The sequence below is a fragment of the Aulonocara stuartgranti genome (assembly GCF_965226115.1).
Source record: "Aulonocara stuartgranti genome assembly, chromosome: 15".
Taxonomy (NCBI): Eukaryota; Metazoa; Chordata; class Actinopteri; order Cichliformes; family Cichlidae; genus Aulonocara; species Aulonocara stuartgranti.
In genome coordinates, this window is record NC_138951.1 from 1,011,732 (window position 1) to 1,037,500 (window position 25,769).

Consider the following 25,769-nt stretch of genomic DNA (forward strand, 5'->3'; position numbering starts at 1 on the left):
ACAAAAATTTAACTTTTTCTGTAAATTCTGTGAATCTCGACTTGCGTGAAGTGTTTCCAGCTGCGCGTCCTTTACCCGGAGTCGAGTGTTTTAACGATGCATGAAACGACACATTTATTTTGAAAAGTCTCAACAGGATCTTGAGCTTTATTGTGAAAGGTTTATATGGAAAATAAACAAGAGGACACGCGATGGTTTTAGGCAAGGCAAGTTTATTTGTATAGCACAATTCAACAAGAAGGTGATTCAAAGTGCTTCACAGAGACATTAGAAACAAAAACAAATAAAAAGCAGGATTTAAAATTGATTCAAACAAAACAGTAGATAAAATCAGAACAGTAGATAAAATCAGTAGTTAAATGTAAGTTTTGAAATTTAAGCTTAAGAGTGTGGATTTGGTGCTTTATTCAAATGCAGCTGAGAACAGGTGAGTCTTCAACCTGGATTTAAATAAACTGAGTGTTTCAGCTGATCTGAGGCTTTCTGGGAGTTTGTTCCAGATATAAGGAGCATAAAAGCTGAATGCAGCTTCTCCGTGTCTGGTTCTGACTCTGGGAACTGATAAAAGACCGGATCCAGATGACCTGAGGGATCTAGAAGGTTCATACTGGGTCAGGAGGTCACTGAGGAGGTTACCATCGTTGTTGCTAATGAGACGCATAAAAACAGGCACTTGTCCGTCCGTAGTGTGGTTATATTAAATATAAGAGATAACTTTAAGAAATGAATATAGCCACTACTGTGACATCAAAACCATGAACAAATATTGCTGTAAACGGTTTATTCTGCGACACCATGAAACAAACGATAGCGTAAAATGAAACGAACATTTTTATATCGTCATCAGATATATATCGTTATATCGAGCAGCCCTAATCTGTAATTATATTTGGGCAGGACTGAGCAAGAAGTCCTGATGATGGACGCATCATCCGTGCTGTGTGAGGATTTACTTTGCTCAATGAAAATGAATAAAAGCAAAACAGCAAAAAAAGCAAATATTTCATTCTTGATGTTTGATGTCAGGTTTGTGTGTGTCAGAGCTTTAGAAAATAAAAGGGGCGGCGATGTTGAAGGTAGATGAGCTAAAGTTTCAGACAGACACCAAGGCCCAGTGAAGGATGAATATTAGAATAGAATTCAACTTTATTGTCATTGCACAGGTACAGGGCAACGAAATGCAGTTTGCATCCATCCAGAAGTGCTTTAGTGATATAGATATATTACAGTATTTTTACTCAGTTGTATATAGTATTTGTATTTGTATTCTATTTTTATCTTATTGTATATTTATTTTATTTTATTCTACTGTATATAGTATTTTATTTTATTCTATTCTGTACAGTTGTGTACTGTATTTATTCTTATTGTATTCTAATTTTTGCCTCATAACTTTTGCACTGTCCACTTCCTGCTGTGACAAAACAAATTTCCCACGTGTGGGACTAATAAAGGTTATCTTATCTTATCTTATCTTATATATTAGCAATAATATAGATATGTGAGTATATTACAGAAATGGGTCTATTATGGTATGTTATAATGTACACGGTATGAAGTATGTTGTGAATATTCTATAACTATAAGTATGTACAGGATATGAACAGGATATAAATATGAAAAACTATACAGAATATGAAATAAATAACTTTACAGAATCTATACAGTAGTGCAGTTAAGATAAGTGAGATATGTGGATAATTTCTACAGAGGCTATATAAAGTGCTATTAATATATATATAATATATATTATATATATAATATTATATAATATACGCAGCTGAAAATGGCGCAGTAGCTCCACGTTGAGTAATCGCTCATCACTGTGGGAAGCTGTGATTGCAGTTACTTTAAAGAAGGTCACAGCTTGCACAATATCTAAACGTCACAATGAAAATGCTGCACACGAGGCTATTAATATAACACACAAGCAGCAGACAACAGAACAAACAGATTGCATCTGCAAAAGTTTAAATTGGACTGGGAGAGCAGTGCAGTTGAACTTGTTTACATCCACATGTCAAACATTTTCAGCTATAAAGGGCTTGATCTGGTGACGCTCCTTTGTCTTACAAATATACACGGCTGCCCCTCTGACCATTTATTTTTAAAGGAACCATTAAAGGTACATAATTTGGGTGTTTTCCCTCTTTGTGAAAGGAGATGGACAGTTGTAGATTAGTATCTGGCAACAAAGCAGGCCAGTGTAATCTGTGCTCAGCACCAAACGACAGAGGTTTGTTTTAAAAAGAGCCGTTAAAAAGCGCAGTTTGCCTCAAGAGTTGCTCAAAATACAAAGGTTGAAGGACCCTTTTTACTCTAATAGCAGCTGTAGCTAGCACCCAGAGCAGGGGTGGGCAACTCCAGGTCTCGAGGGCCGGTGTTAGAGCTCACCCTGAATCACATGATGAGTTCATTACCAGGAATCTGGAGAACCTCAAGACCAGTTGAGGTCATTTAGCCATTTAAATCAGCTGACACGTCTAAAACCTGCGGGACACCGGCCCTCGAGGCCTGGAGTTGGACAGCCCTGGCTTAGAGCAATGTTACAACGTTTGGCTGCGGTGCAGTGTAGCTTACATGGGACATACATGACCCGACCTCGTCTGGTAGTGCAGCGTCTTTAGCTGTCATATCATTTCAAGTTGGAGACACTTTCCTCTCACTCATTTCAAAGACTTAAGAATAAACCACCTAAAAGCACATTGTTTAGAGGGCACAGCACGAGAAAGCATTCTTCTCTCTGAAGTAGGTGCCAAAAGAACTTTCCAGCCAATAGGAGGATGCCCTCGGGAGCAGGAGATACAGTTCTTCCAGACAGGAAGCAGTCACATTGGCATGTTAACATAATTACAGTGTCGCTTTCGCCAGGGGGCTCGTCACAGCAGTTTAGTTTAGGGAGCAAGGGAGTGATGGATAGACTGGGAAAGATGAGAGATGGATGTAGAAGGCAGGGTCACGCCGTTCGGTATTTTGGGTGTGCCCCCAGTTTGTCAGATCTCTAATACACCACAGCAAACACAGACACACTCTGGGAGATGGCAGTGCACTTATGGAGACATGTATGTACACATTTCTGAGGATGAAAGCTAGCGAGTCTGTTCGAGGAGACAAGAGTGCCGAGCCACTAATTGCACAGTGCTATCGGGGGGGGGGGGGGGGGCGGCAGCAGTGGATGGAAAAGGGACGGGGGAGGAGGGGACGGCACTGTTTCTCTTCTAGTCCCCTCGTGGACTGGTTGGGACAATAATGATGGGGTATGGGAGGTGTGTGGGTGGGGGCGTGGTGTGTGTGCGTACCAACCCCCCCAGCTCCTCCTCCTGCTCTGCCTTCCACAGAGTCTCCGGGGAGATCTTTGCTTTGTAGAGAGTGGGGACAGCCAGACAGGTCCCCAGAGGAGGGTGTGTCCTGCTGAGCAGTCCCATCTGATAGGCTGTGTGTTTGTGCGCACACACATCAGGGTGTGTTTGTCCTGCTGACCATCTGCATGTGCCACTTTGGTTTGTTTCCTTTTTCTATATGTAAGTTTAGGGCCGTGTATTAACGTGTCATTTAAAGGATTACACGCCTGTTTTTAAAGTCCACCCTCTGTTCATGACTCTGGCTTCATTATGTGTTTAGTGCAACTGAAACACTGTTAGGAAATGTAAGTGGGCAGACTGTCGCTCTGCGCCGTCTTCATCTCCTCACGTTTTCTCTGTGATGCCGTTTTCTGCTGGGAGAATTTGAGGTCCCGCTCCAAATCTCAAGTGACCCATTATCGGGTCTGCACCAAGACCCCAGGTGCAGAGGCCATAAAGGGGCCTGTTGTGTTTACCACTGATGCTCCTATTAAACAAAGTTTCAAGGACAAATAGAGTAAAATAATATAGTGGTGTTATCCACAGCTCGCTGACCTCTGACCTTGTTGAAAACCCATGAGTGTTTCTGTCGCGATGACAGGTGATGCCATCAGTTTTCATGCATTGTGACTCACTCTGCAATCCACAAATATTCACGCTGAACAAGGCTTATGACTCGCACTGATAAAGTTGGAGCATACCGAAATGAAAAACAAAGAGTGGATTATGAGATGTTTGGTGCGTTCTAGTTTACATCAGTTTTATTTTGTAGTTTGCAGGATTAAAAATACAACACTGAACACAATCCTTATATAAATTATTCGCACAGCTAACATTATTAGCTTACAGCATTTTAGTCTATGCTTTAATATTCTGCTCGAGTGTTATGCTGAAAGCGTCACTGCTTTAAAAAGAATATTTGCAGCCTTGTTGACACTAATGTAGTTAAAAAGAGCCGACATGAAAGGGACGGAGCGCAAAGAGCCTCGAGGTCGACCTTCTGTCCCCTTCAGCCGAGTCCCACGAGGGACAGCGTGTGGAAGTCAGATGCAAAAGAAGACAATTTATTCAGTGGTCAGTGATCTGTGCCTCCCAGAGGGCCTGGACAAATGTTTCAGTAGCTCAGCATGGCTTTGTGCTGCCGAGCGCCACATCTGTCTGCCTCGCACACTGTGTGTGTGTGTGTGTGTGTGTGTGTGTGTACAATTGTGTATGGCTGAACAGAGGAACGCACACATTTGATGTCATCATAGTCTGATATAGAAACGGGTCTGCTCCACTGAATGGTGTGTGTGTGTGTGTGTGTGTGTGTGTGTGTGTGTGTGTGTGTGTGCCAGGTTGATTGCAGCCTTTAATGTGTTTTACTATTGATGAGGGCCCTGCATTTCTCACTGAGGGCTCCATGAGAACAGAGCTCTCTTATAAACACTTTCTAATAAGTTACAAGTAGCTTCCTTCACATTGTTGCACATGGTGGACGTCTTGCATGGAGCTGCTGAATTTCAGAACACTTCATTGATCCCTGGAGGAAATTATGTAAACAATTTGATGGAAGTGACGATTATGAGAATATTTTCAGTACATTTACAGCAGGAAGGGTGTGTGTGTGTGTGTGGGTGTGTGCGCGCTCGTGGGTGTGTGTGTGTGCGCGCTCGTGGGTGTGTGTGTGTGCGCGCTCGTGGGTGTGTGTGTGTGCGCGCTCGTGGGTGTGCGTGCGCTCGTGGGTGTGCGTGCGCTCGTGGGTGCGCGTGCGCTCGGGTGTGCGCGTGCGCGCTCGCGTGTGTGTGTGTGTGTGCGCTCGTGTGTGTGTGTGTGTGCGCTCGTGTGTGTGTGTGTGTGCGCTCGTGTGTGTGTGTGTGTGCGCGCTCGTGTGTGTGTGTGTGTGCGCTCGTGTGTGTGTGTGTGCGCTCGTGTGTGTGTGTGTGTGTGTGTGTGCGCTCGTGTGTGTCAGGATCATATGACAATAGGTAAGTAGGTAAAGCAGCAGCCCTGCAGTGTGTGGGAACCTTTGATTCTCCTCCTTTGTTGGCAGTGTCATGTGATGCCAGAAGTCACAAAGACAGCAGTTCTTTGAACCGGTGGCTAACAATGCTTGGCTGGAGCCATGTGGACATGTCTTGTCCTTGCAGTCTACAGAGCTGGTGCAGGCCACATTGTGTGTATGTATGGGGGTGTGTATTACGAGGTGGCGTCCAGATGGCCCTCACAGATGGATTCTGTGGCTTTAAAAGAGATTACCTTGCTCTATTCCCGTCTCGGCGCTTCTCCTTAAGACCTCAGGAGCCCAGTGACACAGTAGCCCAATTAGCTGTGCTAACTTGCCTAGCATTAGCCTAGTGTTAATGGTTCCTGTGGTTTGTTCATGAGTGGACATTCGAGTAAGCACGTTATTGTTAGGCTGTGTGTGTGTGTGTGTGTGTGTGTGTGTGTGTGTGTGTGTGTGTGTGTGTGTGTGTGTGTGTTCTGAGAGCTGGTGCCTTAATCAGAAAACTCAAAGAGAGACTAAATCTCCAAGGGGGGGGGGCAGTGGTTCCTTAAGGAGAGAGAGAAGTGGGTAAATGTAGCTTCGATTAGCAGCAGAATCCACCATTCCTCACCCCACCATGACACTTTGTCTGCCACGCAAATACATTTGTACACATTTGCACACAGGCACAGCACGACGGGTCAAACCATGCTGTCTGCTCTCTGGCAGAACAGAAATCGCTGAAGCAGATTAGGGCCTTCGAGCAGCTGAAACACCTGCACATGTATGAAGCACGCACACACTCCTCCCTACAGAGCCATGTGCGAGCAGTCTGGTCCGATACTTGTAGGTTCATGATTTGTCAGGTCTACACAGTGTGAGAGTCCCACTCGGGTGATCACTGGTTACCAAGTTAAGTAGACAATTATACTTTAATGAAGCTCAAAACTGCTGCTTAGTTATTTCAGATAATCGATGATTATATTTTGGGGCTTCATTTCATGTTCGTCTTACAAAACCCAAATGCTGATAGTTGAGAATAAAAGTATTAGGATATTCATTTCTATAATATCCTGCTGTGGGGAACAGACATACAGTGGTTTGCAAAAGTATTCGGCCCCTTGAACTTTCCCACACTTTGTCACATTACCACAAACATGAGTCAGTTTTTTGGACTTCCAGGTGAAAGACGGTTGTTTATTTGTACAAATGTTTGAATCATGTATGATTGTCGTTCCACTTCTCATGTGTGCACCACTTTGTGTTGGTCTTTCACCTGGAATTACAATAACATTGATTCATGTTTGTGGCTGTAATGTGCAAGACTGTACATCTGCCACTGATTGATAGCCACTAATAATGTAAGCCAACCCTTATATTATTCTCCCTATAATTAATTATATAGAAAAGTCAAAGTGCTGTATTTTTTCAGCGTCATGCTCAGGTTTGTTGTTCCCTCAGTTTCAGTTTGTTCGAGTTCAGGTGAGGTCCATAGCAGTGATGCTCGTTGTTGTCCAAGATAAATCTTTGCAGGCGTAACAATGCTGTCTGAGAGATCGTGATGGTGTTTATGCTCTTCGATAGTCTGACTTTGGGTTCTTGTCAGTTGCTTGTGGTGTTTCTGCCTGCAAAGCTCATGTTATTCCACACTATGTGGTTTTGTTCCAGAAATGTACAGGATCCACTTTGGAAAACGATGTCCAATCTGGAACTCATCTGTGAGCGTGCAGGCTCTGCAAAGAGAGAAGCCTCGCTAAGCCTCGCAGCGAGCTGTAGCCCAACTTTATGTGTCTGTACCAGTCACACGTGTGCAGATATTCCTTTAATGCACAGTTTTATAGGTTGGTGATTTAGTGTCGTCTCTGAAGACGAGAGCTAGCTAGACCTCCCCCGCCCCCCTGCTCCATAAGATGGGACCATTAACACTTCTGGAAAATGACAGAGGCTTCACATGTGGCTTTAAAGAAACCTCTCGCTGAAGACGGAAGCATCAAAGAGCCGTGTCTTTGAGTACTTAAAGAGAATTTAAGAAAGACCATTGAAGAGGAACTCGTAGGTTTTCATTCTGCCCTGAAGTTTTTATCTGAAAACAAATGATGGTTTTACAAAGTCGTTACCTGCTGGCTGCTGTTTTATCAGCTGACCTGGACTTTCTGTCATCCAAGTGTTTTATTGGATGCAGCTTTTGATTCTTTATGTGTGTTCGCTTTTCTCCATTTGATTTTAAAGTGATATTTGGAGCCACAGATATTAGGAAGCAACACTGACTGATGAGGAGCTAAAGCAGGCTGTGCTTTTTAATTTACACATGCTCTCATTCCTCTTCTCATTAGTGTCAGTGTTGCCCGTGTTTGTGTTTGAGCGAGCGTGGGGGTGTGTGCTTGTTTTGGACATTAGATTTATTTTAAGCAGAGCCGCGCTCGCCTCACTGCACAGAAATAGCTCAGTTCTGTAACCTGTTACATCAAGTGTGTCAGTGGCTGCAGAGTTTATCATCTTTCACTCACCTTTGCATTTGTGCGTTGCTGCCTTTAAGGTCCCACGTGTTGCTTTGGACACTCGTTAAAGAGGTTTTTATGTGGCCTGTAGGCTGTGTGTACTCAGGCGTGTCAGGGCTCAGTGTGCTGATAAGAGACTCCAGGGGAAATCGCCCGAATGGTCAGACGAGGACAGACTATTTTTACCCATAATGGTGGCTCCAGTTACGCCTCTGTTTCATACCAGTCCGAGCCGGCATCTTTGGGGTTGTTTAGTATGTATTCTGACTATTACGCTCCTGAATGCAACCTCCACACTCAGTTACCCATGTGGGTGCTCTCTGTGGACGCAGGTCTACGCTAGACCAGCTGAGCACCTGTTTAACACTGTGACACGAGCTCGGTCCTGTGCCTGGAAACACTCTGAACACTCAGGATTTTATATGGATGCACAGCACAGAACACATTCATGCATCTACTATGCATTTCTTCATAGTTGGTTCTGTAAGTACATTTTTTTCATTTATTGACGCAGGCGTGCGATCTGCTTTAAGATGAAATTAATACAGTGTATTTTACTTCAAGATTCAACAAACCATTTTTAATTAGATGCCTTACAAAACAGTCTGGGTCACTAAATTTATGGAGTTTGATGTAATTTAGTGCCGTCTGTTCATCTGTGTGGTGCTGGTCTTCAGCTTCATGAGGTGCTGCGTGTTGTCTCTGAAACAAATGCTTAAAATAAAAGATATTCTTAAAGCTTTCTCAGCTTATTCACATTATTGAGTGCAAACAATAAAATGGATAATTATTCAAATGACCCCTACTGGTCATTTAGTTTTAAAAGACTTGAATTGGCAGATGAAACGGTGTCTCGAGTCCAGCCAGCGCATCTGTGACGTCAACGCGTCATCAGCAGTAGTAACGCAGAACAGCCGCTCTGCTCGGCTCGTGCACATCAGAGCAAAAAGGATGAGGGAGTGTGTTTGTGTGCTGCATACTTCCTGTCTGTGTGTGTGTGTGTGTGTGTGTGTGTGTGTGTACGTACTTCGGGTACAGCTAATTCCCACAAGTCCAACTATTTTCAATGTTTATTTTTTCTTTTGCTCAATTTAAAGTTGTCACGCTGCTGATGAATGGACTGAGGCAAATTACACTTAACTGAATCACAAATGTATCTGAATTATACACGTTCTTTAAAAGCAAGCTGAGACAGTGAAATTTCCCCAAGTTATGTAACGTAATTTGATGATAATTGATGGGGTATGAGATCAGGCTTGTGTGTTTTGGACGGGCCATGTGTAGGTATTGTTTTATTTGGCAGAGTGTCCCATTTTCTTCATCATCTTTATTCTTCTGAGGAATCGCTCGCTCAGTTTGTCTTTTCCCCCCTTTTCCCTCTTCTATCCTCCCTCCATCCTCACTTCCTCCTCTTTTCAGGGACATCAAGCCCGACAATATTCTGCTGGATATGAACGGCCACATCCGCCTGGCTGACTTTGGCTCCTGCCTCAAACTCATGGAGGATGGGACGGTAGGTTTTTACCACACTGCTGCTGATGCCTCGTTTGGGCCAAAGCAAACATACCAGAGCTTTTCTGACCTCCTTGTCAACCCCGGGGGTCTCCCAGGAGGAGAGTGCGGTTCAGCTGCTTGGCTGAGCCTGCAGTTTGTGATTCAGACCATTCTCCGAGCCCCATCCCAAAGACAAGAACGGGATGAAATAGATGATCAAAGAAAATCTCAGAGGGATGATAAGGACTGTTTGAAAAGGAAAAACCAGTCTACAAATAGATTCAATGTAGGGATGTATTTCTCAGGTGTTTTGTGCATTAAAGCAGCTCTTTGAATAAGAAGCAGATACAGAGAAAACAGCCCAAATGTTTAGTGTTACTCTGTAACTATTCAAACGTGATCTACAATGTAATGTTCTCCCAGTTACGGTCCTATTATAATGCAGGCTCACTGAAAGTGAAGTAGATGTAAACAAACGCTGCCTTCCTGCCGTGGTGGAATTTATCTCACGTGTTACAGAATTTCACCTTTAATTCGTCGTCATCACTGCTGTTGCTGACTTTACACGCACAAACCTTTGTCACCTCTTAATTTCTTTGATATACTTTGTCTTAAATTCTCTGCTAGGTTCAGTCATCTGTGGCTGTGGGAACCCCAGACTACATCTCTCCAGAAATCCTCCAGGCTATGGAGGATGGGAAAGGCAAATATGGGCCAGAGTGTGACTGGTGGTCCCTGGGGGTCTGCATGTATGAAATGCTGTACGGCGAGACTCCTTTCTATGCAGAATCCTTGGTGGAAACCTACGGGAAGATCATGAACCACAAGGTGAGCTGACGAAATTAAAAGGTGTAACGGTAAAACGCTCGCCTGAAATTTGCCCAGTTTGACCAGTAAACACTTCGTCAAATGCGATCATGTCTTGAACAGGAGAGATTCCAGTTCCCACAGCAGATCACAGATGTTTCTGAGGAGGCGAAAGATCTGATTCGCCGACTCATTTGCAGCCGAGAGCACCGATTGGGTCAGAATGGCATCGAGGACTTCAAGCAGCACCCCTTCTTCGCGGGTACAGGCTCCACCTTTCTGTCGCACACAAAGATTACCTGAAAAACGTTTACCGTTCGCTGTATGCTGCTTAATAAATGCATCTCCTTGTTTTTCACCTTCGACCTTTTAAGGCATCGATTGGGATAACATTCGCATGTGTGAAGCCCCCTACATCCCAGAGGTCAGCAGTCCTACAGACACCTCCAACTTCGATGTGGACGACGACTGTCTCAAGAACTCGGTACGTTTGGAGGAGTGAACGCCATCCTCTCACGGTGTCGTCTGACTGGACGTATTCATACTGACGTGCAGATTTCACATGATTTCAAATCCTTTCAGGAGACGATGCCCCCTCCCTCTCACACTGCTTTCTCAGGCCACCACCTGCCCTTTGTAGGTTTCACCTACACAAGTAAATGGTAAGTGTTAACAAACAGCTGCTGCCACTCACCTGTTTCTGCCTAACAACCAACTCTTACTACAGCTGGACTTCCTGTGTCTTTGCTGATGATTGTTAAATAGCAAAAAGAGGAGGAACAAGTCTCTGACGCCTCTTCCTGAATCAGACTTTCTTCATTTAGCCTCTTTTGAAAGTCTTCCTTCAGACTCATAATGACTGTGATAGCGAGCAGATGCTATTTTCCTCCAGTGTCCAGCAGTTGTCACAGGTTGTCTTCATATGTAATGACTTTATTTATTTTTAAATGGATTTCCTATACAAGCTGTCTCAGCACGTGGTGTGAGGAGGCGGGGGAGATTAGCTTTCCTCCCTAATAAGGTGATGTTGCTGTACATCCTCAGGCTGAAGTGGTACTCATGAGAAAGCACCAGACCCACCAGCTGCTTCCTTATCTTTTCAAGCCTCAGTGATAATAGCCTTTTCCTTCCTTTCTGTCCTTCTGTCTCTTTCTCGCTCCACCTCGCACTCCTCGTGTCCCTCTGCTGTTTTCTCCCATGACTCAACTTTCAGCTTATCTCTGTCGCCATCACTTCTCTCTCCCCGATCTTTCTTTGTATTTTCCCAATGACCGGTTTGATGTCATCAGAAACCACCAGCACCAATGTAAATAGTTTGTCCCCCCTCCTCTGTAGCACTCTGTCTGATCGGGGTTGCCTGCGACAGCTGGGAGGTGAGCCGGGGAAGGCCGGGCAGGACAAGCTGGATGTTGAAGTGCAGCGTAGCCTGGAGGACAGCCTGGCCACCGAGGCCTACGAGAGAAGGATTCGCCGCCTGGAGCAGGAGAAGCTAGAGCTGAGCCGCAAACTGCAAGGTGAGGTCGGAGCAGCGTGCATCATATGCACCCAGCCATCATGAGGCATGAGCATCCAGTCTGCACATGCTGAACTTAAAACTTTCCACTCTTGCCAGTATGGCTTTTAAAATGCCTATAAATGATGTTTCTGATGTGCCACAGAGTCGACTCAGACGGTGCAGGCGCTGCAGCACACGGGCGAGGGCCCCCTCAGTGCTAACAAGGAGGTGGAGATCAGGAGCCTGAAAAGCGAGATCGACATTCTGAAGAAGCAGATCGCTGGTCAGGACACAGTGCAACGCTTTTCCTTCTGAATCAGCTCCTGATTGTCTCTGACAGACACAAACGGCAGCAAATGTGGTTGTTTAGCAAATGTCTGACAGTTTCAGTTGCGTTTCAAACCAAGCGTGTGTTCGTTTCAGACTCAGGCCAGCTGGAGAAGCAGCTGGAGGATGTGACGCTGGCTCGGAGAGACTTGGAGGACTCGTCCAAACACATCAAGACTCTTGAGAAACAGATGAAGAGCATCACACAGGAAAAGGATGACCTACAGAAGGTACGGCTAGTGTTTCGTGTCATTCTCTGGATATTTAAAGAGCTACAAACGAGTGAGATTTTATTGATCAAGCTGAAATAACAAGTTATTGGACTACTTTGTGGGAGGGATCTGAAATGCTCAACTCTGCTGTCGTCTGTCGTGTTCAGGATCTCATGGACGCCAGCGAGAAGTTGAAGGTTCAGTCTAAAGAGCTGAAGGAAGCCCACAGCCAGAGAAAACTGGCCATGCAGGAGTTTTCAGAGCTGAACGAGAAGCTCACAGACCTCAGGTAGAAGCACGCGCCCAATGCCAACCGCCGACTGCTAGAGTTTCTTTCGTAATGTTTTTTAACAAAGTCCCGTCCATGAATAAAACGCCCACGCTGGATGTCTTCCTGTCCCGGTTCACAGGTCGGCGAAGCAGCGCCTGGTTCGTCAGCTGCGTGACAAAGAGGAGGAGATGGAAAGCCAGAATCAAAAGGTGGAGGCTCTCCGCCTCGAGGTGCGAAAGGCCGAGAGGGCCAAGAAGGAGGTAGAGTAGACTCCCCCGTGGTTGCTGGCACGCCCTGCTCTGTCCGTGTTCACCTACTCGAGCTTCATCCAGACGTCGCTGTGACTTTACGCACTGCGAAAAATGTAACGTGTGCAATCGCTGCAGACGTCCAGAGTTTCATGTCCACAGATCACAGTGGCACAAAATGACGTGAAACATTGAGACGTTGTTCCTCGTGTGTTGGTAGAGCAGCATTTACCTGCTTAACATGTGCTGTGTATGATCGGTGGCAAGAAACGGTTTGTGAATTTTATCGCTCTATAAATACGACATCATATATAATCTTATTTCCACTCACGGCCTGAAGGTAGATGGAGAGAACCAGTCATGCAAATGAAATGAAACCAGTAAGTCATTTATTTAGAAAAATCCATCAGCGCTGCATATCTGTGATGGGGACGTGTGCGACCCACCGCTGTTAGAAATTCAACACTTCTAAGAACTGTCTATGAGCTTGAGCCTTTTTCAGTTCTGGCTTGTAGCCGAGTTTCTGTTCATTTCAGCTTCTGGGACAGTCGTCCCATAACGCGAACTTTATTCTTGGACCAAGACTGAGGCCTGTTCACACACTTGTCTTTAGTCCGATGTCCCGACGTTTTCTTTTCCAGTGGGCTCGTATGCTGCGTCAGTGGTGACAGGCTGTCCTGGGCCAGTTCTGTTTCATCCACGTCATCTTCATCAGACTGCACGTGTCCTCTCAGAGAGCTGCAGCTTTCTGGTGTTTAGGGCTCCTCTGGTTGTTGTTATTAACCTGAACATCGGCCAACACCAGAGCGGATTTTACCCCCGGAGTCCAAACCGTTTGTTTCTAACAGAAATGTCATTTCACACTTTGATAGATCCTCAGTCTGTAAATATAAACAGGCCACTCACTCAGTGTCCTAATGCAGAAGTTGCTCACAGGTTTAATGTGTTTGTCTCTGTAATGTAAAATATTTGTGCAGAAATCTAGAAACGTCCAAAGTGTTCACAAAAGACGTGTTGCAGCTGCGACATGTTTAAAAGCTCGTCTGCTTTCCTCGTTTCATCATCAGATGGAGGCTCAGGTGGAGGAGCAGGCGGCCGAGGCTCAGAAAGAGAAGAAGCTGAGAGAGCGCAACGAGCAATACAGCCGACAGCTGCAGGAGGAGCTGGAGGGGCTGAAGGTGAGTGTTCCCAGCTTTAACCATTCAAAGTACTAATGACTTAATCACCCCGATGGAGATATTTTAGGGTTTTCCCCTGCATGAGTACAACGAGTCTCACTGGTACTCTTTTCTTCTCCATACAAATCTTTGTCTCATTCCCACCACCCAGGTGAAGCAGGCTGGCTCCTCTGCTGCCCCGGCCCCGGCGGATCAAACCCAGGAGGTCGGGCGTTTACGTGGAGAAATGGAGAAGAAAACGATGTTCTTCGAGGAAGAGTTGGCCCGCAGGGGGGCGCAGTACAGCGCCGAGCTGAAGGCGCTGCGTAAAGAGCTGAGAGATGCCGAGAGCCAACAGCTCAACCTGCAGAAAGAGATCCTGATGCTCAAAGACAAACTGGAAAAGACTCGTCGTGAAAGGTATCGCACCAGTTTGCCTTTCCTGGGGCTGCTGTTAGCGTTGGTTCCCTTTAGGTTTGTCTTTAATACGTTGAGTTTAATTCTTCTGTCGTCTCTTTCAGTGACGATTCCACGAGGTGATTACTGTTAACGATAGTTTCATCCCATTAATCCCCTTTGTGCTCTAAATATAGTAGAACTCCAGCCGTCCCCTAACATTTCCATAAATTGTGTTTAGATGGATCGTAAATATACCAGCGAGAGTTTCCCAGGCACACTGTCACAGTGTTTGCCCCACAAACATGAGTGGATTTCATTCCCAAGGCTGCACTAGTCCAGCTGTCCCTTTTATTTTTAACATTTTAAATTTACAGCTAATGGTGATAGTAGGCTGGTAAAACAAACATCTTAAAAAATGAAAATGACCTCGATGCTTGGGTCAGAGTGGGTGGAGGAAAGGTCTCACTTAGTCAGAGCTGGAAGGATGCAGGTCCCCAACTGAATTTGAAAGGTTTTAACATATGTTACCTTTATACCTGTAATGTCCTGATTACCCTGAATGACTCCTGTTCTGGCTTTTTGGGTTTGGGAGACCCGTTACTGTACTGTTAGTGTTTTAAATGAATCTGCAGGAGACGCACAGTTTAAAGCTGTCTGTGCTGCAGCGAGCTATTAATCTCTAATATGTCAAAAAGAGCTGGAAACCCTTGTTTCTTACAGCGGCTGACACACATCCTGATGTTTGCTCTGCTGCAGATCAGCATCACTTATTCTTGCGTTTGTTTATATGGGGCGTGTAAAGCTGCAACATGCAGACGATAGAATAATTCTGCTGTAAGACGTCTGTAGAGAAATGCTTCAGATCTGAGTGTTTGTTTAAAGGTGTCACATCTGCCCCTCGGTTCATCCTGAAGCACAAATCTAAACCAACGGTGCCGTCTCCACAGGCCTGTTCAAACTTCACTGCAGTCACTACTCAGTAATGGTTGGTGATAAAATGAGAGCAGCAGAGGCTGAAATGGTAACAAAATAAAAAGATCTGTCAAAATGTGTCAACGTGGAGGTTTTATACCAATAAATGAGAAGAAGTTGTTTCTTCTGCGGCACTCAGGCTCACCTGATCCAACTCTGAGCCGCTAGTTTAATACAATTTGCATAAAAACGTGTTTTTGTGGCGCTTTGTTTTGGTACCCTGTCCCATCCTGCCTGCTGTTAGTGCCATATTACTCCCACTGCTGTCTAAGTCGGTTTCAAACGCAGCACTGTATCAGATCCTAGCTGCATTAATGTGTTTGGGCTGAATAATGCATCTCGGTGTTTGATCTAAGGTTTGGACAGATGTGGGAGGAATTACACGAGAGCTCCAACAGACGTGTTGGTCTTAATGTTAAAATGACAAATGCGAGAAATCAGATGGAGTTTTGCATTTATAAATTGTGGGTTGGGAATAAATGTAAGTTTATACAAAGTCACAAGTTTTACAGTAAGTCTGTGTGTGTGTGCTTTTTCCCCGTCCAGCCAAAGCGAGCGGGAGGAGTTTGAGACCGAGTACAAGCAGGAGTACGAGCGAGAGCGAGTCCTGCTCACTGAAGAAAACAAGAAGCTGTCCAGTGAACTCGACAAGGTGCCACATCTTTATTTATACACAAAGTGACTGTCAGCGCACAAACCTGGGTCATCTCTGTCAGTCTTTAGTGAGCTCTCAACACACACCAACACAGCGCTTTGACCCCAGCTAACCCCAAACTCTTTCATCACATTCCTCCTCCACCCCCGCTCTCCCGCCAATGCCAAAGAAATCACTGTTCAATATCCTGCGTAAAAACAGCCGTCGCCGCCTCCACAGTGGATGGGATGACTCTCTGGACTGAGCTCTGTTGACTTTGCAAGTTCAGAAAGGCCCTCGTTTTAAACAATGTCTCATAAGCAGGAGACATTCTGACATTATATCACTGTGCTTATTTGTGTTTTGTTAGTCGATAAAGATGGATTCGATCTGCGTGTGCGTTAGCTCCACCACCACCTTTTCAGCACGTTTTGAAGTGTGTAAAAAAAATTCTTGTTTGACTCGTCTCACCTTTCAAAGGAGGCTCCAGAGTTCACACCAAACTGCTTCGTCTTCACTCGGCACCATTCGTGAAACGACCTGTGGGCTGGACTTGTGTTCAGTTTGTCCAACTTTCCAACTGCATTTGACCTCCATCCTTGTTTTCGGCCTGAATTTCCACGATCAAAGAAACATCACAGGAAAAGCTGTTTGCGTTCAGTGTCAGCTGTTGACAGAATGAAATTGGCAGTGAATAAATATGAAAAGACATCCCAGTATGAGAACATCATCCATTGTCAGCGCGAACTGTTTTAGCAGCAAACATTATGGTTAGAAATGAAAAAGGAATCTGGACCCTGGTCAGGAATATCTGCAGTTTCTTCTCCAAGAGCAGGCAGATGTGATTGATCAGCATCGTTTGTCTCCCCACAGAGGTTCTTGTTCTGCCTCAGCATCGTCAATGTCATGTTCTTGGACTTGCAGTTAAAAATAAACTCATTAAAAACTAACAATCGTTATCAGCTGGTAAAAACATTACTGTACTGAGAGATTTCACTTTCAGAGAGATGCTTGATAATAAAAAGTGCATCTTTCTGCCTTTTCACAAGTCAGACACAGTTGAGCGAGTCTCAGCATCGCTTTGGTCATTTGCACTGTTACAATGTTGCTGTTTCAGATATTGAGGTCTGTGTATGTGCAGGAAATCTGAGACAAAGGTTTTGGTTCTGTGTGACCTCAAAGAGAGCAGATATCCATATATGGTCATCCTGTGTACCTGCTGTTTATCAGAGGTGCTCTATCAGAATAAACTGAAACGTCTGGTTTAAGACAGAATTATTCACAATTCAAAACTTCTTTATCTTATACTCTGTTCATCTAAGCAGAACAAAGTGTAAAACGCCCATTTAAAGAAGTCGTGGGGAGATATGAGACAGAATCTCTGACATGCTTTGCTTTCTCCAGCATGAAGTATTTTGTAGAGCTTGCTTCGTTAATGGCTACATCCATGATTTCCTGGCATCCGATGGTCATTTCCAAACCCGAGTAGCTGCACATCTGTCACATCTGTGTCGTTCTGGACGTTTTCATAGTAACATGAGGTCAGGGCTGTGTCGAGCATGTTTCATGCCTAAGCTGGTGGATTTGCCCCCAGAGGTTTGCATGCTGGAGAATGTCACAGTGTCAGTGACGTAAAGCTTCTTTACAACACTGACATTTGCGTTTGCTGGAAACCAGCTTGTAGACCAGTTGCAAAACTATCCCACTTTCCTCATTCCACAAATATAGTGAGCAGTGAGCTGACCTCATGTCAGAGGATCTCACCCTCACATGTGAGGAACACGCGTGGTCCTGGTGTGATGGAGCAGCTGGGACTGAATCATAAAGTCTGTCTTCAACAACACGCTGATTAATTTTACGCGAGCACCCGAGCCTCTCATGTTCACTGACAACACGAATGGCAAACTGTGTGTAATGAGTTCGTTTACCAGGCGTTAGACTTTGACAGCTTTGTGATTTGACACTTTACAATATTGTGTTTAATAGCATGCTCTCCTCCCCCCACGTTTGTTCTCATTCCTGTAGCTAACCACCATGTATGAGAAGATGAGCAGCTCCAACAGGCAGCTGGAGGATGAGATGAGGGAGCTGGCTGATAAAAAGGAGAGTGTAGCTCACTGGGAGGCCCAGATCACAGAAATCATCCAATGGTAAGACGCACGCTCATATATGCACACTGCAACCTTCTCAAAAGTCCCAGATACTTGCTGAGGCATACGCTTTCCCCCGCTGATGTTAAAGCGCCAATTCAAAGACGTTTGTTCAGTGTGACAAAGTGCGAGCAGACACGCTTCTGTCTCGTAGTGGATTGGGTTCCTTGTTGGAGTATAACTGCAGCATTTCTCACATGCCGCTGCAGATCAGAGCTGCTCGGCCCTGCCTTCCACTCAGATCACTTCTCAGTGCAGCTGACACCTCGCCAGCTGCTCAGCCTCTCACTGTTGGACAAGCCTAAAGTCTTTACATAGCACACATACCACACACACACACTTCAGACATGTAAGTACAAGTGTTGAGTGTGGTATGCAGGTTTAGAGGAATGTAGGGATCACTGTTGCCCCCTGGTGGCCGGGGTTTGCTACTGCAGGGGCTAAATAAGGAAGTAGGATCACTTGTAGGTAAAAACAAAATGAATGAAACATCCTTTCACGACTTGACACGAACTCTGATTTTTGAATGTCAAACGTGTGTGGTGTGCGCTCTGTGAGCGCCAGAAAATGTTTACGTTAGCGTCAGCGTAAGTCTGTGCTGTGAACACGTCAGTTTATTCTACCTGAGTGTTCAGGGTTAGTGAGCGACTCACCTGCAGGCTGAACGTGTGTCTGTTTTGTGTTGGTGCGTGTGGTGAATGATGTGTAAGCAATGGTTAAGTGTGATACGGGTCACAGGACCTGAAGAGCATACAGTGAAAAGGCGCGTTTACAGAGTGTGTGTGTGTGTGTTTCCAATTCTGCCACTGAAGGATGTTTGTAGAGAGCTTCAAACAGCCCATCAGTGCTCGTACTGACAGAGAGATACATCTTTATATGTAAAATAAATAATAATATGCTGTCAGTGTGTGTTAGTGTTGGCTTTAGACTCTTGGTTTTATGGTTATGGTAAAGTTGACACCCATGGAATGTGTTTACATTTGTAGTAATGTGTGTGTGTGTGTGTGTGTGTGTGTGTGTGTGTGTGTGTGTGTCTGTGTCAGGGTGAGTGATGAGAAAGATGCTCGGGGCTACCTGCAGGCTCTGGCCACTAAGATGACAGAAGAGCTGGAGGGGCTGAGAAGCAGCAGCCTGGGAGCGAGAGCCACGGTAAATAAACACAAACACGTCGTCTGTCTGCTGCAGAACTAAAGGAAATCCCTTCTTGTTGTTGGTAGAAACTAGTTCAGTGATTATACATTTTAAAATGATGAAGCCAAAGTGAATGAATATCATCAAAGAAGCCAGTCTTTCACTCTTACACTGACAGGTAAGTCGAGCAGCGGTGAGTCCCTTTCTGTCTGGTGATTCGCTCAGTTTCTGCTTCTGTCTCCGTTTCAGGACATGCCGTGGAAAATGCGGCGTTTGGCCAAGCTGGACATGTCTGCGCGCCTGGAGCTGCAGTCGGCCCTGGACGCTGAGATCAGGGCAAAGCAGAGCATCCAGGACGAGCTGAACAAAGTCAAGGCCAACAACATTTCCACAGAATGGTATGACTGCTGAACTTTTTTAAAAACAACTTAAACCAACTTTTGCTAAACGACAGCTAACGTATCATTGTGTCTGATCGATCAGTAAACTGCAGGAAGTTGGAAGTAAAAACCAGGAACTGCTGGCTGAGATCGAGCGTCTGAAAAAGGAGACGGAGGAGCTGCGGCTACGGCGAGGTGAGCACGCGTGCTGTGGCTGAGTGGGCGCTGTGCACTGAAACCGTTGGAGATTATCACACTGCAGGAGGGTTATGCAGCAATCAGACGCTCGGGACTCTTAATGTGTACAGACAAATGTATTGTTGCTTGCGGCTCATGAATCTGCGCCCCAGCTCTTTGAGGCGGTCCTGTGACTCGTGTAAGTCACCCTTTGATGTTTTGATATTGTGTTCTTAACAATGGTTGTGTTGTTTGTCCTGTGACTACAGGTGTCAAGCACCAGGATTCCCAGAATTCCTTCTTGGCTTTTCTCAACGCCCCCACTTCAGCTCTCGACCAGTTCGATGTAAGCATTACAGAGAAAATCTGGTTACGAGCACAACAACTGAAAGATTCAAATCCATGACTTTCAATTCTCTGCTCTCCATTAAGATGTTTTCTTCACGCTTTCATTATTTATTTTTCACCAGTTTTTATTTTTGTTTTGTCTTTTGTTTTCCTCACATCACTTCCTGCTACACAAGGATTCTTATTCCTCATCCTCATCTTCTTTAATTGAGTTTTGGGAAGATGTAAGTTTATCTTGGTTAGTTGGGTGTGTGTGTGTGTGTGTGTGTGTGTGTGTGTGTGTGCAACAGTAGCTGTAGGTCTGAGCATATGAACTAGATGAGATGGTGTATGTGCAGACTGTAGATTTGTGTCACTGTATGGAGACGTGGATCTTCGCTGTTATCTGAAGAAGGGAAACTCTGTTGTGCTTTTATAACAAGATGATTTAAAAGTGGCTCCACAGGATGGGTTTCACATTTCAGCTCACATATGTTAAAACTACATGTGATTGAAAGATAAAATGAAAATATAGACGAGCTCTCCTTTTAGTTTCTGTTAGTTTGGTTAAAAAAAACTTGCCTCGAGAGGTTTTGATGGACGTGTTTTGTGGAGACTCTGAGTCTGCTAGACTGAGTCAGCTGCCCTTTAAAACTTGTGTAACTATGAGCTAAATCTGAGACTAAAAACTAAAATAAAACATTTTCAAACAGTAAAAACTAAAGTGGAAGAAGAAAATCCACTGAAGCTAAACTGAATTAAAACACTAACCAGAAAATGCAAAACTCTAATAACTGGTTATTTGTACCATATCTAAGTCCACAATCCTTTGAGTTTGGCGACAGAGAGCAGGACGCATACGGAGCTGCCTGCAGGGCAGCTGGTCTTTCTCTTTTCATGTAGTCGAGAAGGACGTCAGAGAATCATTTTGTCTCTAACAGTTGAAATTAGGAGGGTTGGCGAGTACGAGCCCAGGCAGTGAGAGTGAAGTAAACGAGTGTCGAGGGCTGACAGAAAGTCAGTTTGTGCTGCAGCACCAAAGGCAGCATGAAAACACAACAGTAGTTGATTTCCAGTCTACATCTTCTGACTGTGTTGCGCTGGCCTGCAGTTTTTACGTCAGGCTAAACCGGACCTGCTGCGTCTGGCTTCCTCAGAAGCTACATGACCTCCACGTTTGCTGCTAACATGAGAGCGTTTTGGATTGAAGCTGCTCAGCGAGGGAATAATAATGTTGTGGCAGCTTCTCTAAACACACTGAGGACAAACGGGGAAAAGTGGAGTTTGCAGAACACGTCCACTTTTAAAACCAGATGTTTTCATTGTTTCCAGTCAGATTCATTTTACCTGCTTTAAGAAAATAACATGGCTTTATAGTTTAATTCAGTATTTAGTATGAACACTTGTGAAGGTGGACAGTTCTTGTAGTCCTTGTATTTAGATGCTTGCTGGACTGGCTCTACTTTGGCTTTCTAGAGCGAGAACCTGAGAAAACAACATTATTCACAAAGTTGAAGTATTTTCCAGTCAGGCCGGTCGCTGTTCTCTGTGCTGCATTTCCTTAGTAGCTCCTTCCATATTACACGTGTACGTTTCCACCATGTCTGCAGCACAAAGCCTCATGGATACATGAATCTAATGCAGTGCTTCCCAACCAGGCTCGCTGTGCCCCAGTGTGGCCCCAGTGTGGCCCCAGTGTGGCCCCAGTGTGGCCCCAGTGTGATATTGCACAGTTCATTTGACTGAAACAAGCAGCTTGAATTCAACAAAGCGACTGAACTGAAAAATGTTTGAGCAGAAGCTGATGGATCCAGGTGTGGTGGATCATGAGCTAGAGCTGTTAGAAATGTAAATCGATGGTTTTCTATTAGTTTCATTGTGCTGCAGAGGAAACGCTGCATCGGTCGGGAATCATGGGTCTAATGTAGAACAGCCTTTTCTCCCGTTTTCATGTGTCTCTCTGAGTCTGTTTAAAGATGTTTTCAGCCTTTCTGACTCATCTGTGTCTCTGCCTCTCCTCCTGCCACTGAAGCACTCGCCGTCCGTCGGCCCAGCTAGCAAAGGCAGACGTGTAAGCACCATCACAGATGTGTAGTCTTGTCACGCTGGTTCATTTGTGTGTTTGCATGGCAGGTGTTTGAATTTGTCCGATTGTGCCTGTCTGTGGTGCTGCAGGTGCTTTGTTTGCATGGTTTCTGGTGGATGCATGTGTGACACTGTTGTGCTTTGAAAGCTCAGTGAATGTGTTTGCTGTGTGTATTATGGTGACAGCCCTTTCCTATTAGCATGAATGCTGGCTAGGTGGTTTGTGATCTGTTCTTCTTCATTTTCCCTCGTCGCCTTCCTTTTACACCTTCCTCCCTCTCCTCCCGTTTGTCGCACCTTTCTTACTGTCCTCTCTCTCCACAGGTGGACTCTGTGGATAACTTCACCCCCTCCAACACGCCGTCTCGGGAAGATGACCCCAAGTCCCACCTTAAGCCCCGCTCTCGTTCACCTTCCATGGCTAGTGACATGGAGCCAATAGAGGTTAGACATTCCCTAAATCTGGGCAAGAAACCCACAGCTTCAGGGTCTCAGCCTCGTTTGCTGACCAGCAGCACATGAGCCGCCAGTGCTTTCAGACTGAGGTTAAATATTATGCAGCAAGTAAACATCAGAGAAAAATCACTGGCAGCTCGTTTGTCCTGCATGGCGATGATCTTCTCATGGCTGAACATCTGTGTGATCCTGAAGCTCCAGCAAGCTTGTTCTTTGTGACACAACGATTCTTTTTATAGGACGAAACAGTGATGATGTTCTTTGTGTTGTTGTTCACGTAGTTGATCGATCATCCTCGCTCAGTTCAGACGCCCACCATGCGCTCAGGAGGTTATGGCAGTATCGGGCGCTCCTCACCTAAGGTTGGTCATCGGTTACTCGCTGCTGAACGACCACGGCTCAAGTTTCTGTTTGCTAACCGCTCGTTATGTCCTCTGCAGCCCAAAGCACATCAGTTTGTAGTGAAGACATTCAACACACCCACCAAGTGTAACCAGTGCACCTCTCTGATGGTGGGGCTCATCCGTCAAGGCTGTACGTGCGAAGGTGAGCGCGAGAGGAACGGACGGGGGTGTTTGACACGATTCAGTACTCCTACAGTCACAGCCCTGACCCGTCTCCCTCTGTGCTTCTAGTATGCAACTTTTCCTGCCATGTAACGTGTGCGGACAAAGCTCCAGCTGTGTGCCCCGTGCCGCAGGACCAGACCAAGGGCCCGCTGGGCATCGACCCTCAGAGGGGGATCGGTACTGCTTACGAAGGACACGTCAGGGTGAGTGAAGCCTCAGAGACCCGCGAGGCTCTAAAGAACGCAAATGTCTGCAGTGTGTAGGATCCTCGCCGTTTAGACGTGAAACCGTTGGCGCGGACGCTTCGTGAGATGCAGGACTGATCGCACTGACGCACAGATCTGTTTGTTTGCAGGTGCCCAAACCAACCGGGGTGAAAAAGGGCTGGCAGAGGGCGATGGCTGTGGTCTGTGACTTTAAATTGTTCCTCTATGAACTGGGAGAAGGAAAAGCAACACAGCCAAGTGTGGTCGTCAGTCAAGTCATAGACATGAGGTAAGAACTCCTGAAACTAAGAAATGCTTTAAGCGTTTGAGGAAGAATTGCCTGCTTCAGTTTGTAGTTTCTAAGTAAATGTCAGTAAAAGTCACCAGAATGTGACTTTTGTGTTTGGATAAAACGTGTTTTACAGACGCACGCGAGTAAATTATGATGGAAATCTTTGTTTTCTGACACATTTAAGCCCAAAGATTCATTTAAAAAAGAGAAAAATGAATCGGTCGTTAAAATAAAGTGGAGCTCGGCCATCAGCTGGTGTCCAGTCCGTAGCACGCTTACAGTCGATGGGCATCTGCAAGCTGCTTTGCAACCACCTCCACCCTTCGTGCTGGGTTAGACATAAACAATAGTGCATCTGTTGCTCTGTCGTGCATGTGGAAATAAGCAGCGCCTGTTAACTGCAGCACCGTGACGGGAACATTTCTAACAGTTTCTTCAAAATGTTTTGGACTTGCGGCCTTTAGTGACGAGCATCGATGAAATGTAAACACTGATCTCCATCTTTCACCCAGGGATGAAGAGTTTTCAGTCAGTTCAGTCCTGGCCTCTGATGTCATCCACGCCAGCCGCAAGGACATTCCCTGTATATTCAGAGTGAGTACCTGTCCACGCCGTAAAGCGGCTCCTGGAGGTTAAAGGTCAAGGCTGTGTGCACAGTCATGTTTCTAATGATTGTCTTGCTTTGGATGTCGTTGCCAAAGGAACCATATTATGACAACTGGATGAACTTGAAGAAGAGATGCATCAAACGCCAAAATCTCTTTCAAACACATAATGCGAGCCTTCATCATCCTCCTCTTTCCTCAGGTCACGGCGTCCCAGCTGTCCCCCTCCAGCAGCCACAAGCCCTCCATCCTGATCCTGGCCGACAGCGACCAGGAGAGGACCAAGTGGGTGGGCCTCCTCAACGAGCTCCACCGCATCCTGAAGAGGAACAAGCTCAAGGAGCGCTTCGTCTACGTCCCCAAGGAGGCTTACGACAGCACCCTGCCCCTCATCAAGACGACACAGTCTGCTGCTATCATAGGTGGGCGCTCAACCCTCAGCAAGTGTTAAAATGGCGACCCACAAACTCTTTGTGTTGTCGTCTGAGCCGAGTGCAGTCGTGTTTTAGAAATGCACCGTTTAATCATCACAGCTGTTACCTGCTGTCAGACAAACACCCTCCCAGCAGTTTGTCGAGCGTTTTGACAGCAAAGAAAGCAGCTGAAAGTTTTCAGTACAGTCTTTCTCCTTAGCGCTGCTGTCTCACCTCTTTCGTTTCACTCTCAGATCACGAGCGCGTCGCCCTGGGCAACGAGGAAGGCCTTTTTGTCATCCATGTCACCAAAGATGGTAGGATCTGTGTTGGTGTTTTTGGTGTGTTCCCGGTTGTGCGACTCGTGTCGCCTCTGCTTTCTGCCTCGTTTCCCTCACTCCTCCCTCTGTCCTCAGAGATAATCCGGGTGGGGGACAACAAGAAGGTGCACCACATTGACCTGATGCTCCAGGAGCAGCTGCTGGCGGTCATCTCCGGCAGGAACCGCCACGTCCGCCTCTTCCCTTCGCAGGCCCTGGACGGCCGCGAGACCGAGTTCTACAAGCTGGCAGAGACGAAAGGCTGCCAGACCATCGTGTCGGGTCCGGTCCGCAACGGCTCGATCACCTGCCTCTGCGTGGCCATGAAGAATAAAATCATATGTTACGAGGTGAGAAAAAGCTCACTCTCGCTAACCCTCGAGGCTTCTGCCACTGCTCACTTGATGTGACTTGATGTGACTTGATGTGACTTGATGTGACTTGATGACACTCCTGCAGGTGAATAAGAGTAAAATGCGTCACCGTCGGCTGCGGGAGCTGCAGGCCCCGGGGCCGGTTCAGTGGATGGGTCTGCTCAGTGAGCGTCTCTGTGTGGGCTATCCGTCTGGCTTCATGCGCTACAGGTACTTTACATCATTACAGCTGCGCTCCCCTTCAGCGTACATGAGTCTGACTTTGTGCTCCTGAAACCCTCCACAGTGTCCATGGGGACATGTCCCCTGTCAGCCTGCTCCACGCTGAGGACCACACACTGGCCTTCATCCCTCAGCAGGGCCTGGACGCCCTCTGTGCCGTGGAGATCTCCAGCAAGGAGCTGCTGCTGTGCTTCAGTGCCATCGGGGTGTACGTGGACTCGCAGGGCCGCAGGTCGCGGCA

At 45.9% G+C, this 25,769-nt stretch overlaps 1 protein-coding gene across 11 annotated transcripts in view; it reads left to right on the plus strand.

The window, feature by feature from the left end:
* Positions 1 to 25,769, plus strand: part of cdc42bpab (CDC42 binding protein kinase alpha (DMPK-like) b) — a 72,440-nt gene that overhangs the window by 39,153 nt on the left and 7,518 nt on the right. For 6 of the 11 annotated variants that reach the window (XM_082504560.1, XM_082504561.1, XM_082504559.1 and 3 more), the window contains 31 exons: positions 9,225 to 9,318; positions 9,927 to 10,127; positions 10,230 to 10,368; positions 10,481 to 10,590; positions 10,689 to 10,768; positions 11,442 to 11,620; positions 11,765 to 11,884; positions 12,025 to 12,158; positions 12,308 to 12,429; positions 12,551 to 12,671; positions 13,727 to 13,837; positions 13,989 to 14,236; positions 15,734 to 15,839; positions 17,847 to 17,971; positions 19,015 to 19,120; positions 19,352 to 19,500; positions 19,586 to 19,677; positions 19,929 to 20,005; positions 20,184 to 20,231; positions 22,019 to 22,057; positions 22,396 to 22,515; positions 22,809 to 22,889; positions 22,968 to 23,073; positions 23,163 to 23,299; positions 23,452 to 23,591; positions 24,107 to 24,188; positions 24,402 to 24,621; positions 24,867 to 24,929; positions 25,029 to 25,282; positions 25,392 to 25,516; positions 25,593 to 25,769. The exon at positions 25,593 to 25,769 is cut by the window's right edge and continues 38 nt beyond it. In XM_082504560.1, coding sequence (XP_082360686.1) covers positions 9,225 to 9,318; positions 9,927 to 10,127; positions 10,230 to 10,368; positions 10,481 to 10,590; positions 10,689 to 10,768; positions 11,442 to 11,620; positions 11,765 to 11,884; positions 12,025 to 12,158; positions 12,308 to 12,429; positions 12,551 to 12,671; positions 13,727 to 13,837; positions 13,989 to 14,236; positions 15,734 to 15,839; positions 17,847 to 17,971; positions 19,015 to 19,120; positions 19,352 to 19,500; positions 19,586 to 19,677; positions 19,929 to 20,005; positions 20,184 to 20,231; positions 22,019 to 22,057; positions 22,396 to 22,515; positions 22,809 to 22,889; positions 22,968 to 23,073; positions 23,163 to 23,299; positions 23,452 to 23,591; positions 24,107 to 24,188; positions 24,402 to 24,621; positions 24,867 to 24,929; positions 25,029 to 25,282; positions 25,392 to 25,516; positions 25,593 to 25,769 — 3,906 coding nt within the window. The remainder of the gene's footprint in view (positions 1 to 9,224; positions 9,319 to 9,926; positions 10,128 to 10,229; positions 10,369 to 10,480; positions 10,591 to 10,688; positions 10,769 to 11,441; positions 11,621 to 11,764; positions 11,885 to 12,024; positions 12,159 to 12,307; positions 12,430 to 12,550; positions 12,672 to 13,726; positions 13,838 to 13,988; positions 14,237 to 15,733; positions 15,840 to 17,846; positions 17,972 to 19,014; positions 19,121 to 19,351; positions 19,501 to 19,585; positions 19,678 to 19,928; positions 20,006 to 20,183; positions 20,232 to 22,018; positions 22,058 to 22,395; positions 22,516 to 22,808; positions 22,890 to 22,967; positions 23,074 to 23,162; positions 23,300 to 23,451; positions 23,592 to 24,106; positions 24,189 to 24,401; positions 24,622 to 24,866; positions 24,930 to 25,028; positions 25,283 to 25,391; positions 25,517 to 25,592) is intronic. The other 5 variants (XM_082504564.1, XM_082504557.1, XM_082504566.1 and 2 more) reach the window with 3 other exon arrangements.